Source organism: Oncorhynchus tshawytscha, linkage group LG20 (assembly GCF_018296145.1).
Source record: "Oncorhynchus tshawytscha isolate Ot180627B linkage group LG20, Otsh_v2.0, whole genome shotgun sequence".
NCBI classification, from domain to species: Eukaryota; Metazoa; Chordata; class Actinopteri; order Salmoniformes; family Salmonidae; genus Oncorhynchus; species Oncorhynchus tshawytscha.
The window spans coordinates 42,624,520-42,640,025 of NC_056448.1; the positions used below are offsets into that span (position 1 = coordinate 42,624,520).

The 15,506-nt window shown below is 43.5% G+C and overlaps 1 protein-coding gene across 2 annotated transcripts in view; it reads right to left on the reverse strand.

Annotated features, from left to right (window-relative positions):
- The window catches only part of ror2 (receptor tyrosine kinase-like orphan receptor 2), a 201,061-nt gene that overhangs the window by 35,577 nt on the left and 149,978 nt on the right, over positions 1 to 15,506 (reverse strand). For both annotated transcript variants that reach the window (XM_024381472.2, XM_024381471.2), the window contains exon 2: positions 14,508 to 14,591. In XM_024381472.2, coding sequence (XP_024237240.1) covers positions 14,508 to 14,591 — 84 coding nt within the window. The remainder of the gene's footprint in view (positions 1 to 14,507; positions 14,592 to 15,506) is intronic.

Genomic DNA, 15,506 nt, shown 5'->3' on the forward strand with positions numbered 1-15,506 from the left:
ATTTCCCTACATAGTGCACTACTTTTGATCGGATATCTATGGGCCCGGGTCAAAAGTAGTGCACTATGTAGGGAATAGGGTGCCATTTGGGACACATCACCCGTTTCCTGTCTGGAAGAGAGGAGAGTTAGAGCCAAACAATCATGCTCCCCCACCTCCTCCCACTTCCTGTGCAATGGAGGTTGAGTACTTCCTGCATCCCTCTCTTTCTTTCTCATTCTCTCTTCATCCCTCCTTCCCCCCAGATGCCTATTTTTAGAACACAAGGCCCGCACTGAGAAAAATATATCTATATGCCAACCGTGTCTAATTTATCATAACCATTACAGATAACAAATTCTAATTGCTAAATTGAAGCATATATATACAGTCAATAAAAAAGCAAGCATCATTTAAGATGGATTTATTGAAACTGTAATATGAACTGGTTCTATATCTTGGAACACAATTTTCAAAAAGGTAGTAACCTCTGCGGCAACCTCTGCAGCAACCTCTGCAAGCAACCTCTGCAAGCAACCTCTGCAAGCAACCTCTGCAAGCAACCTCTGCAAGCAACCTCTGCAAGCAACCTCTGCAAGCAACCTCTGCAAGCAACCTCAGCAGTAACCTCAGCAGTAAAGCAGTAACCTCAGCAGTAACCTCAGCAGTAACCTCAGCAGTAACCTCAGCAGTGGCGGCTTGTAGAAGCCTATGGCTGTGCAAAGGCATAGCCTTGTTTTGTTAATTTAGCAGACAAGACGCTCCTATTTTCCAAGCCCTTATCACAGTCAAGACACACCTATTTTATAGTAAAAAAAAAAAGAATAAATCATGAGGTAATATAACAGAATAAAATACAACAGAATATTTTTTATTTATTTTTACAAATGATTAAAAAAAAGAGGCAAAGTGAAGAACAGTTATTCTCAAAGAGAGATCATTTGAAAAACAAATCTGGGTTACAAACCAAAATCAGTCTCCTTTTCAGTATACAGATGTTCGATTTAGTTCATTCTGCCTGTTCTTTGGGATTTTCAAAATGGATGAACAATTCCACACGGAGCATTGCATGGGGATGAATTACAGCCAAAACATCTATTTGGTGAGTAGGCATATGCGTCATAATTCTGATGAAAATACGCTCTGTCTTTTTAAGCGGAAAATAGATGGGACGCAATTATTTGAAAACATATTTTCCTACTTCAATCAACCAGCTCATTATGAATTTGTGATAAAACAGTTGCCATTTGACAAGGAATGTAGCTTGTGTATCTCATGAGTTAGGTATGTTTTTATAGTTTATAGTTCATCTCTGTAGGCCTAACGGGAGCATCCAGTCTGACGTGTGTGTGTGTGGAGGAAGTGGCCGGAACACAATTCAGTGAATGAGATGGAGGAGAAAGGGAATTTAGGGAGAAGAACAGTGTGATGCTTTGGGTTGGTTTCTTTTTTGTTGTACCCTACAAACACAGATGTACAACTGGAACACGAGAGTAAATGAACGTGGTCTTCAAGACAAAATATCACTTGCCCATTCGGGCAGTTCACAAAGCATATTCTACCACAAAGTGGTACAGTATAAAATGGATATCTGATTAAAGATGATGTTTTATTTAAATAGGCAAGTCAGTTGAGAACAAATTCTTATTTACATTGACAACCTACCCCAGACGGCGCTGGGCCCATTGTGCGCCACCCTATGGGATTCCCAATCACAGCCAGATGCGATTCAACCTGGATTCGAACCAGGGACGGTAGTGACGCCTCTTGCACTGAGATGCAGTGCCCTAGACTGCTACGCCAGTCAGGAGTTGACATCCATTAGAGACATCCATCCCTACATGCAACCTTGTGGTCACCACATCTAGTTTACGTAACACTGACTCTTCAACAAAACAAACATGTCACTTCCTCGCGACAGTGACTGAAGGAGTAGGGTGGGAGAGGGAAGGAGGGAGACCTCTTTTCCCCTCTACTGCTCACAACGAGGTGAGAGGAGATGAGGTGAGGAATACCGCAGGCAATGAACTCTCTCTTGAAATAGAGGGCCTGGGAGGAAGGAAAGGACAGAGTGAGCATGAGAGAAAGCAGGAGAAAGAGTGAGAGTAAGAGGGAGAGAAGAGAAGGAGAATAAAGAGAAAGGGAGAGAGAGAGAATAAAGAGAAAGGGAGAGAGGTAGAAAGAGAGAGAATAAAGAGAAAGGGAGAGGTAGAAAGGGAGAGAGGTAGAAAGGGAGAGAGGTAGAAAGGGAGAGAGATAGAAAGGGAGAGAGGTAGAAAGGTAGAAAGGGAGAGAGGTAGAAAGGGAGAGAGGTAGAAAGGGAGAGAGGTAGAAAGGGAGCGAGGTAGAAAGAGAGCGAGGTAGAAAGAGAGCGAGGTAGAAAGAGAGCGAGGTAGAAAGGGAGAGAGGTAGAAAGGGAGAGAGGTAGAAAGGGAGAGAGGTAGAAAGGGAGAGAGGTAGAAAGAGAGAGAGGTAGAAAGGGAGAGAGGTAGAAAGAGAGAGAGGTAGAAAGGGAGAGAGGTAGAAAGGGAGAGAGGTAGAAAGGAGAGAAAGGGAGAGAGGTAGAAAGGGAGAGAGGTAGAAAAGAGAGAGGTAGAAAGGAGAGAGGTAGAAAGAGAGAGAGGTAGAAAGGGAGAGAGGTAGAAAGGGAGAGAGGTAGAAAGGGAGAGAGGTAGAAAGGGAGAGAGGTAGAAAGGGAGAGAGGTAGTAAGGGAGAGAGGTAGAAAGGGAGAATAAAGAGAAAGGGAGAGAGGTGGAGAGAGGTAGAAAGAGAGAGATGTAGAAAGAGAGAGAGAGGTAGAAAGGGAGAATAAAGAGAAAGGGAGAGAGGTGGAGAGAGGTAGAAAGAGAGAGAGAGGTAGAAAGAGAGAATAGAGAAAGGGAGAGAATAAAGAGAAAGGGAGAGAGGTGGAGAGAGGTAGAAAGAGAGAGAGGTAGAAAGAGAGAAAGAAAGGGAGAGAGAGAAAGAATAAAGAGAAAGGGAGAGAGAGAAAACCCCTTCAGTTTCTCTGCATTCTGACCAGCGTGACTCACTACAAATAACCAATGCCATTGGATAAGAGACCCAGACCGAGCCCACACTGCACAGTCATGTGATCCTGCCCTGTCACCAGGTAACCAATGTTAACAAACATTGTCCAGGGTCAACACTCTGGTCAAAACCAGTAGACCACTGAACCATAGAAATAGCCAATAGAATATCTAAGTACTGAACTCTGTGTACCAAGGTTACAGATGCCTAGCCCCAGACCTGCATGTGATTTAGCCAACTGCTTTCACAGATTTGGGGTTCATTCCATTTCAACACTGCAAGGTATATAACATCAATCATCACATTGGACATTTGAGTCAAAACCATTTCTGTTCACATACTGTATCCTATTCCCTATATAATTTATTCCTTGCCCATAGGCTTCTGGTCAAAGGCAATGCATTATGTAGGGCAGTGTTTCCCAACTCCAGTCCTCCAGTAACCCCAACAGTACACATTATGTAGGGCAGTGTTTCCCAACTCCAGTCCTCCAGTAACCCCAACAGTACACATTATGTAGGGCAGTGTTTCCCAGTCCTCCAGTAACCCCAACAGTACACATTATGTAGGGCAGTGTTTCCCAGTCCTCCAGTAACCCCAACAGCACACATTATGTAGGGCAGTGTTTCCCAGTCCTCCAGTAACCCCAACAGCACACATTATGTAGGGCAGTGTTTCCCAGTCCTCCAGTAACCCCAACAGTACACATTATGTAGGGCAGTGTTTCCCAACCCAGTCCTCCAGTAACCCCAACAGCACACATTATGTAGGGCAGTGTTTCCCAGTCCTCCAGTAACCCCAACAGTACACATTATGTAGGGCAGTGTTTCCCAACTCCAGTCCTCCAGTAACCCCAGCAGTACACATTATGTAGGGCACTGTTTCCCAACTCCAGTCCTCCAGTAACCCCAACAGCACACATTATGTAGGGACGGAGAAAGGGGTATTGGAGGGGGGGAGGGGATGAGATGGGGAGAGACGGAGGGGAGTTGAGAGAGAATGTTGGCCAGGTTCTGACAGGCAATCATGTCTCAATCTCTCATCAGACTGTCTATCTCTATGGTCTCACACACACACACACACACACACACACACACACACACACACACACACACACACACACACACACCTCTAAAGATAGTGCCTTATTCTCTGATAATTACTGAACCATCTCTGATTTAACAGTTGATGACTTCCTGCTTTCTTATCCTTTTATCTGAGGATTTGCCTGTGTGCCATCTGTCCTATGATAAATCCTGTTGTCTTGGCCCAAACCTCAGTGAGGTGGCATGCCTGCTCATGTAGGTTTGGTAAATGCCTATGACCACATAAGCAATCAAGTACTTTGGTGGTTAACACAGTAGATCAGTTGTTACATACATGCTGTCACTGAATCCTACAGGACCTACCGTGAGTACACTGTAACCACTAACCTAATCTACTGTTCTACAGTAGTGAAATCCATATATACACACACACACACACACTTAGAGAAAATAACATATGACCTTCATAGAGCCCACCACTTGGGTATGCCTTCAAGTTGTATATTTTGTAATGCCATAACATCAGGTTGCCAAGCCACAACTAGCCACGCTAGCCTCCAACAGCCTCGATGGAAAGTAATGGACAATGTTAGCAGGCCAAGGAGAGTGCAAGGCAAAGCTCCACTCCAGCTATATTCCAATTGGAAAATAACCTCAAACATCCTCAAATAACCTCAATCACTTTGGTGTTTTTCCTTTCCTCCAGGCCAAAAGGTTGTTGGCGCCTGCACAACTGTTGATTCGAACAAATACACTTAAACAGTTTTGAAGTCGATAGATATCTTGGATACTCGTCCTCAAGGCCATCGGTTCAAAAGGCTGATGATAGGATTTATCAATTTAAACAGCAACAAAGGGTCAAGGGTGAAACCAATGGTGTGGGATGAATCTCAAGTAGTTACAATATTCAGTGCATTATGCCTATAGGCATTTGATGTGTAATGTCTTCACGCATGGCAAATAATGGGATTTAAATCAGGAAGTGGTGACTATCAATCATCTTCACTATTAACTTATATCATTAACCAATTGAATTGTACAAGCAATAACCCAAGTTCAAAAGTGGTCTGGAAGGTTTTCCAACTTATTAACGCTACTGTAATCTATAAAACATTTTACGTTATATCTTCTCCAAATTGATCTCAATATGTTGAGTTTTGGACAATTATTCCCCCATAATGCCGTTAGGTAATATAATAATACCATTACTTATTTTTTTATTTTTTTATAATTTTTTTATTATGAATAATAATACCATTACTGTTAGACCCACTTTTCCCATATGTTACCCATAACACAAAATGTTAGTCTATTATCAAAAATATCAGGATGAAAACATAATGTCCTCTTCCCTCAACTTACCCCTTTAATATAGGGAGCACCCCCCTATCCACATCGACAGGACAGCAGTGGAGAAGGTGGAAAGTTTTAAGTTCCTCAGCGTACACATCACAGACAAACTGAAATGGTCCACCCACACAGACAGTGTGGTGAAGAAGGGGCAACAGTGCCTCTTCAACCTCAGGATTCTAAAGAAATTTGTCTTGTCACCTAAAACCCTCACAAACTTTTACAGATGCCTGTCGGGCTGTATCACCGCCTGGTAAGGCAACTGCACTGCCCACAACCGCAAGGCTCTCCAGAGTAAGGCATCAACGGGGCAAACTACCTGCCCTCCAGGACACTTACAGCACCTGATGTCACAGGAAGGCCAAAAAGATCATCAAGGACAACAATCACCCAAGCCACTGCCTGTTCACCCTGCTATCATCCAGAAGGCGAGGTCAGTACAGGTGCATCAAAGCTGGGACCGAGAGACTGAAAAACAGCTTCTATCTCAAGGCCATCAGACTGTTAAACAGCCACCACTAACACAGAGAGGCTGCTGCCTACATACAGACTTGAAATCATTGGCCACTTTAATACATTTAATAAATGGATCACTAGTCACTTTAATAATGCCACTTTAATAATGTTCACATATCTTGCATTACTCATCTCATATGTATATACTGTATTTTATACCATCCTATTGCATCTTGCCTATGCCGCTCTGTCATCGCTCATCCATATATTTATATGTATATAGTCTTATTCCATTTAATTAATTTACTTAGATTTGTGTGTATTAGGTAGTTGTTGTGGAATTGTTAGATTACATGTTAGATATTGCTGCACTGTCAGAACTAGAAGCACAAGCATTTCGCTACACTCGCAATAACATCTGCTAACCATGTGTATGTGACCAATACATTTTGATTTGATTTGCTAATTGTAGTTCATTAGAGGAGCAACATAATGTCCTCTTCCCTCAACTTTTCCCTTTACTGATTACAGTTTCCTAGGAAGAGCCAGAGAATGCTTGGTTGAATAGTGACACACATACACAAATTCAATACAACTTGTACATCCCATCCCCTGGCTCCACACACTACAACATCTGCCTGGAGTACTTGTGGTCCGCCTCAGAGAGAGCTTATGCAATGGAAAAATGGCGCTGAGGAGTGTGCCTAACCCCAGTGCATGCAGCAGAGTACTCAGCATAGCGCAGAGCAATGATGTCACCATTTAGGGTTTAATTAAAGGTTCCTAGTACAAATCGCATCCTATTCTCTATGTAGTGCACTTATTTTCACTATGTAAGGAATAGGGTGTCATTTGGGACACATCCATTCATTTGGAACACCCCCCCAGTTTTCTTCTGACAGCCCAGAGGAAGTGGAAGCTGCAGCTCTGCAGCTGGCAGGCAGAGCCTAATGGGTTTGACTGTTTGTGTGCAGTGGTGATTGGAGGACAGTAAACAACGTGTTGAGTGCTGACAGGGGCATTGCAGCGCCACTGGACGAGCCAAAGTACGCCGGAAACAAACGGAGGAGCTCATTTAGAGGTGAAAATGACAAATGAGGGTGTTTAGTTTGGGATAAACACGTAACATGCTGTCTTTAGGCAAGAAGAGGCGAATACATTTCATTGCAGGAAACACGGCCCGAAGAACTGTTAAAGTACATTTGTATCGATAACTCGTTGCTTTCTTTCCAATCCTCGGGCTAGGGTAATGAAATACATCTCCAGCTGCTGCAGCCTGCATGCGCTTGTAACTGGGCCTGCTCCACTAAAATCCTCCGAGTCCATCGTCTGTCCTGGTCAAAAGCCAAACTACTTTGTGTTCAGTGGCGGGGTTCTTGTGGCGACACGGTTGTATCAAATATCAAGGCTGGAGTGATTTACTTCTCCCCGAGAGATAGACGTAATGAAAAGCAGCTTCCTCCTAAAGCCCATTGCTGCCACCCTGGCGGACCAACAGAACCTCAGTCTTAGAAATGGCCGGGTATGTGTGTTGGATCATGCCACAGCGGTGGTGTTGATGCTTCCAAAACACACAATGGCCGTCCCAAAGCATGGAATCCCACCCCATGTCCCCACCTATGACCCTCGTGGCTGTATTTCTCCTCTATCGCCTGATATCGCTGTATCCCATCTCCTTTCAACTACCCAAATTCACTGTGAAAAGAAACTGTCTGGGTACGACTTGGGCAAATTCAAACAAGCACTGTTTGAGGACTTAACCTGGGTCTGACAACCCATGTACCTTACTAATACAAACCAAAACGTTCCTTTGCATCTGTCAAAGTAGAGGGAAACACTGAGATTCGGGAGCTTTTATTTCTATTGAAAGTTTCAATTTGTTTTTAATTTAATGAATTGTTCCGAATGTGAAGAGTAGACCCGCTCGTCTGAAAACTACTACCGTGTCCCAAGACCCTGGACCGATGGTCAACACAAAGCCTCTATGGTACAGCATTACACTTTCCCTCTGCTGGTATTAAACAGACCCCCCCTCCTCCCCCAGAATCCAGCGGTAGCTTTTCTTGAAATGACATCCTGATTTATGCACGCAGTTGACTGGAGGACGCCCTCAATGCACGTCAAACCCCCACCGCTCTTAAACAACATAATTAGGCTGCACATGGAAGATAGAGATCTCTGAGTTTGGGAGTGCTATGTAGTGTTTGATGTTCGTGCCAATATGGCTGTCGGTAGCTTCAAAGCCTCACATTTGCCAATACATATCATCGGCCATCCAGGGTTTACACACATTGGTTTGGGAGGGCTATATAGCGTTTGACGTTTGTACAGCCATTCGGGGGCGCTATTACAAAGTTTGTCTGGTGGTCATTAATTATCCTAATAACATAGGGCGGTGGGCTGATTTTCATTATGAATTTTGGAGTATGGTTTTGGGTGGAGGGCTGTAGAATGGCTGTGCTCCAGTTACTTCCCATCCTTCATAACAGATCTAGGACCAGTTCTTGCAACCCTAGTCTAACACATTCTGAACACCTCAGCCAATCTGGCCAGGAATCAGTTCTTGTGTGGAACAAATGTACTGTATCAACATGACAGAATAGAGGGGGCCTCCGCTACACGCCTCCACTCCAGGATCCAGATTAGAAAGGGGATGTGGGGGGGGCTAAAGGGCTAAAGGAGTTATCAGAACAAATGCTTTTTCCGACATAACGGCTTCCCTCGTCTGCAATCACCCAGAGTCATTGAGGCAGAGGAGGCTGGTTGGAGGAGCTATAGTAGGATGTGTTCATGGAATGTAATAAAACGGAATGGGAGTCCAACATGTGGTTGCCATGTGCTTGATGTGCTTGACTCCATTCCAGCCATTACAATGAGCCCGTCCTCCTATTGCTTCTCCCCAGCAGCCTCTTCTGAACTTAAGCATGGGATGAGATGAGATGAGCTGTGAGGGCCCTGCTGCAAAGGGATGGGAGCTCTGTTCAACTCCAAAAGGCTTTCATTTTGCAGGTTCCTGTGCCGCTACGCTGACGTTCAACACGGGGGTCGCACAGGGGTCGCACAGGGGTGTGTTTATAAGTTCTCTCCTGTACTCCCTGTTCACCCATGACTGCGTGGCCGTGCACGACTCCAACACCATCATCAGATTTGCTGACGACATGACGGTGGTAGGCCTGGTCACATGAGGGCAACGATGAGACAGCCTACAGGGAGGAGGCCAGTGACCTGGCAGTGTGGTGCCGGGTAAACAACCTCTTCCTCAACGTCAGTAAGCCCAAGGACCTGATCGTGGACTACAGGACACGGGGAGGTGAGCACGCCTCCATCCACATCGACGGGGGTGCAGTGGAACGGGTCGAGAGCTTCAAGTTCCTCGATGTCCAAATCACTGAGGACTTAAAGTGGTCCACTAACACGGGCACAGTCGTGAAGAAGGCGTGACAGCACCACTTCCCCCTCAGGAGGTTGAAAAGGTTTGGCATGAGCCCTCAAATCCTCAGAAAATTATACAGCTGCACCATTGAGAGCATCTTCACTGGCTGCATCACCGCCTGGTATGGAAATAGCACCGTTCTCGATTGCATGGTGCTACAGAAGGTGGTGCGGACAGCCCAGTAGATCACTTGGGCCGAGCTCCCTGCCATCCTGGACCACTATAACAGGCAGTGTGAAAGGAAGGCCCGGAAAATCATTAAGGAATCCAACCACCCAAGCAACTCCTGCAGCTCTGTCGCACGCTGGGTATGTACATAGTCAATGGTAGGCTTCGAGGGGACTCCTATGGTAGGTACACCTATAGCTCATCTCTTGGCAGTAGTACTGTAGACTACTTTATCACTGACCTCAACCCAGAGTCTCTCAGAGCGTTCACAGTCAGCCCACTGACACCCCTATCAGACCACAGCAAAATCACAGTCTACTTAAACAGAGCAATACTCAATCATGAGGCATCAAAGCCAAAGGAACTGAGTAACATTAAGAAATGATATAGATGGAAGGAATGCAGTTTGGAAACCTACCAAAAAACAATTAGGCAACAACAAATTCAATCCCTTTTAGACAATTTCCTGGGTAAAACGTTCCACTGTAATAGTGAAGGTGTAAACTTGGCAGTAGAAAATCTCAACAGTATATTTGACCTCTCAGCTTCCCTATCAAATCTAAAAATCTCAAATAGAAAACCGAAGAAAATTAACAACAATGACAAATCGTTTGATGAAGAATGCAAAAATCTAAGAAAGAAATTGAGAAACCTGTCCAACCAAAAACATAGAGACCCGGAAAACCTGAGTCTACGCCTTCACTATGGTGAATCACTAAAACAATACAGAAATACACTACGGAAAAAGAAGGAACAGCATGTCAGAAATCAGCTCAATGTAATTGAAGAATCCATAGACTCTAACCACTTCTGGGAAAATTGGAAAACACTAAACAAACAACAACACAAAGAATTATCTATCCAAAATGGAGATGTATGGGTAAACCACTTCTCCAATCTTTTTGGCTCTATAACAAAGAATAAAGAGCAAAAACATATACATGATCAAATACAGATCTTAGAATCAACTATTAAAGACTACCAGAACCCACTGGATTCTCCAATTACATTGAATGAGTTACAGGACAAAATAAAAACCCTCCAACTCAAAAAGGCCTGTGGTGTTGATGGTATCCTCAATGAAATGATCAAATATACAGACAACAAATTCCAATTGGCTATACTAAAACTCTAACATCATCCTTAGCTCTGGCATCTTCCCCAATATTTGGAACCAAGGACTGATCACCCCAATCCACAAAAGTGGAGACAAATTTGACCCAAATAACTACCGTGGAATATGCGTCAACAGTAACCTTGGGAAAATCCTCTGCATTATCATTAACAGCAGACTCGTACACTTCCTCAATGAAAACAATGTACTGAGCAAATGTCAAATTGGCTTTTTACCAAATTACTGTACAACAGACCATATATTCACCCTGCACACCCTAATTGACAACCAAACAAACCAAAACAAAGGCAAAGTCTTCTCATGCTTTGTTGATTTCAAAAAAGCCTTTGACTCAATTTGGCATGAGGGTCTGCTATACAAACTGATGGAAGGTGGTGTTGGGGGTAAAACCTACGACATTATAAAATCCATGTACACAAACAACAAGTGTGCGGTTAAAATTGGCAAAAAACACAAATTTCTTCACACAGGGTCGTGGGGTTAGACAGGGATGCAGCTTAAGCCCCACCCTCTTCAACATATATATCAACGAATTGGCGCGGGCACTAGAAAGGTCTGCAGCACCCGGCCTCACCCTACTAGAATCCGAAGCCAAATGTCTGCTGTTTGCTGATGATCTGGTGCTTCTGTCACCAACCAAGGAGGGCCTACAGCAGCACCTAGATCTTATGCACAGATTCTGTCAGACCTGGGCCCTGACAGTAAATCTCAGTAAGACCAAAATAATGGTGTTCCAAAAAAGGTCCAGTCACCAGGACCACAAATACAAATTCCATCTAGACACTGTTGCCCTAGAGCACACAGAAAACTATACATACCTTGGCCTAAACATCAGCGCCACAGGTAACTTCCACAAAGCTGTGAACGATCTGAGAGACAAGGCAAGAAGGGCATTCTATGCCATCAAAAGGAACATAAATTTCAACATACCAATTAGGATTTGGCTAAAAATACTTGAATCAGTCATAGAGCCCATTGCCCTTTATGGTTGTGAGGTCTGGGGTCCGCTCACCAACCAAGACTTCACAAAATGGGACAAACACCAAATTGAGACTCTGCACGCAGAATTCTGCAAAAATATCCTCCGTGTACAACGTAGAACACCAAATAATGCATGCAGAGCAGAATTAGGCCGATACCCACTAATTATCAAAATCCAGAAAAGAGCCGTTAAATTCTATAACCACCTAAAAGGAAGTGATTCCCAAACCTTCCACAACAAAGCCATCACCTACAGAGAGATGAACCTGGAGAAGAGTCCCCTAAGCAAGCTGGTCCTGGGGCTCTGTTCACAAACACAAACACACCCTACAGAGCCCCAGGACAGCAGCACAATTAGACCCAACCAAATTATGAGAAAACAATAAGATAATTACTTGACACATTGGAAAGAATTAACAAAAAAACAGAGCAAACTAGAATGCTATTTGGCCCTACACAGAGAGTACACAGCGGCAGAATACCTGACCACTGTGACTGACCCAAAATTAAGGAAAGCTTTGACTATGTACAGACTCAGTGAGCATAGCCTTGCTATTGAGAAAGGCCGCCGTAGGCAGACATGGCTCTCAAGAGAAGACAGGCTATGTGCTCACTGCCCACAAAATGAGGTGGAAACTGAGCTGCACTTCCTAACCTCCTGCCCAATGTATGACCATACTAGAGAGACATATTTCCCTCAGATTACACAGATCCACAAAGAATTCGAAAACAAATCCAATTTTGAAAAACTCCCATATCTACTGGGTGAAATTCCACAGTGTGCCATCACAGCAGCAAGATTTGTGACCTGTTGCCACAAGAAAAGGGCAACCAGTGAAGAACACACACCATTGTAAATACAACCCATATCTATGCTTATTTATTTTATCTTGTGTCCTTTACCATTTGTACATTGTTAAAACACTGTATATATAAAAATATGACATTTGTAATGTCTTTATTGTTTTGAAACTTCTGTATGTGTGATGTTTACTGTTAATTTTTATTGTTTATTTCACTTTATATATTCACTTTATATATTATCTACCTCACTTGCTTTGGCAATGTTAACACATGTTTCCCATGCCAATAAAGCCCTTGAATTTAATTTAATTGAATATAGTCACCTTACCCCCATACATATCTACCTCCATCACTCCAGTATCCCTGTACATGTTAATATGGTACTGACCCTGTATATAGTCACCTTACCCCTATACATATCTACCTCCATCACTCCAGTATCCCTGTACATTGTTAATATGGTACTGAACTGACCCTGTATATAGTCACCTTACCCCTATACATATCTACCTCCATCACTCCAGTATCCCTGTACATGTTAATATGGTACTGACCCTGTATATAGTCACCTTACCCCTATACATATCTACCTCCATCACTCCAGTATCCCAGCACATTGTTAATATGCTACTGACCCTGTATATAGCTTCTTAGGTTCTCCTGTTCTACTTATTTCTATTTCTCTGGTGTTTTTGTTCTACATTGTGTTATTTTTAGTACTACATTGATACTGATTACTGCATTGTTGGGTTTAGAGCTTGCAAGAAATGCATTTCACTGCACTTGTGCACGTGACATTAAAAACATGAAACTTAATCTCGACCCGGGCCCTTCCCTTGAACTGCGTAGTCAAATCAAACGAGAGCTTTTCTTACAGCTGTAATATGTGACTTTTTGGGCGACCCAACCAAATTCACATAGAAATGTGTGTCATAGATCTGACATTGAAAGCAAGTCTAGGAAGCGGTAGATATGTTCTATATGCGTAATATGTATGCTTCCCGTTTTTTTTATACGTATTTTACATTTGGTTACGTAAACCAGCTGCAAAGAGCAGAAAATACTATATTATTGGTGATGGAAAAGATATCTCACAGTGGTTTAGATGGTACAATGACTCTCTCTACACCACACTTGCTTGTTTGGTCACAAACTGACATTTGATTTTAGGAACCAGGAAATAGCGGAGCGATTTCTGCATAGTGCATCTTTAACCGAGAAACCGAGGCTGTGTCCCAAAAGGCACCCTATTCCCTATATAGTGCATTAAATGAGGGAGTCATTTGGGACGCATACAGAGACACTCAAGAAACAGGAGAGTCAAGGACATCATTGCGCTTGAGAAGAAGCAGGTCTCTGCAGAGCCTTTTGGGGAGAGGTTTTAGGCCAGGGCGGGTCTGTGAGGCCTGGAATGTTCTTTCCAGAGATTCTGTGCTCTGTCACACCACACCGGGTTCAGAGTAACGTGGCCAACTACTCTTCAGATCGAGATAAGGGGAGTCCGTCTGTCAGTCAATTCGTCCGTCTGACAGTAAACAGCTGTACGAACTGATAACAAGTAAATATGTGTGTGTGAGTGTGTGTGTGTGTGTGTGTGTGTGTCTGTGTTTACAGCTCATGTACACTCCTATAGTAAATCATGATTAGGGAAAGGAGAAAAAGAGGGGGAGGAGCCATAAAGAGAGAAAATGAGAGAGAAGAGAGAGGGGGTTAACTTCAGCTGTGGGTGCTGCTCCACTTTAATAAAGAGAGGGAGAGAGAGAGAGAGAGAGAAAGAGAGGAGAGAGAGAGAGAGAGAGAGAGAGAGAGAGAGAGGGGGGGTTACCTTCAGCTGAGGCTGATGCTCCACTTTAATAAAGAGAGAGAGAGAGAGAGAGAGAGAGAGAGAGAGAGAGAGAGAGAGAGAGAGAGGGGGGTTACCTTCAGCTGAGGCTGATGCTCCACTTTAATAAAGAGAGAGAGAGAGAGAGAGAGAGAGAAGGGGGTTACCTTCAGCTGAGGGTGCTGATCCACTTTAATAGAAAAGAGAGAAAGTGAAAGAGAAAGAGAGAAAGAGAGAGAGAGAGAGAGAGAGAGAGAGAGAGAGAGAGGGGAGAGAGAGAGAGGGGAGAGGGGGGGGGTTACCTTCAGCTGAGGGTGCTGCTCCACTTTGAGCTTCTGCCAGCCCCTCAGACTCCACTGGCTGGGATAAGCTAGGATCTGCTTCTGCTGCAGAGACAGGAAGGAGACCAGAGTTAGGAGGGAACAGAACTCACATAACCCTGCCTTGGTTTGCCTTAGATCCAGGTGTCTGTACAGTGCTGCTGACACTTCAAACAATATACCACCTGAAATATTAAACACATCAATATGTTTCTGTTAGTAAATGATCCTATCATCTTGCTAAATGTGCAGAAAAGAATGATCCAACAGCTGTCATGTCTCAATGCTTGAAGTCACATACATTTTTTGATTTATGCAAGTCAGTTAAGAACAAATTCTTATTTACAATGACGGCCTACACCAGCCAAACCCTAACAACACTGTGCCAATTGTGCCTCCCCATATGGTTACTCCCAATCACAGATTTGGATTTGAACCAGGGTGTCTGTTGTGACGCTTTAAGCCCTAAGATGCAGTGCCTTAGACCGCTGCGCCACTCGGGAGCCCAGAACAAAACGAGAAAGGAGTCTTCATAAACTCTGCCAAACACAACAAGTGGATCCAAAACCTCAATTTAATACAGCCGTTTTGGGAGCAAGGCTTTAGAGTGACTAGAAGGATAAACCATCTGATGAAAATTGCCATGGCCAAAAGCACACAAAAAAAACAGAGTTTTGATGAAACTATGATATTGTTGTATTCCATCCAACATCTGCCACCAAGAGTGCTGGTCTTGCTACAAGATGAACAAAGATCAATTTTCAGTGAGCCTGGCTAGAAATGACTCCATCACATCAAAGGATCAACGTTGCCTATTGATTTGCCATTAGACCAATGTGCTACAGATGTTTACGATCACACAATGGATAATTACTGACGAATTGGTCTCAGGGCACTATTGAAAATGAGATTTATTTATTTATCCCAGAAGAATTAGAAAAAATAAAAAAAATACACAGAAAAATCATGATTTATATTCAT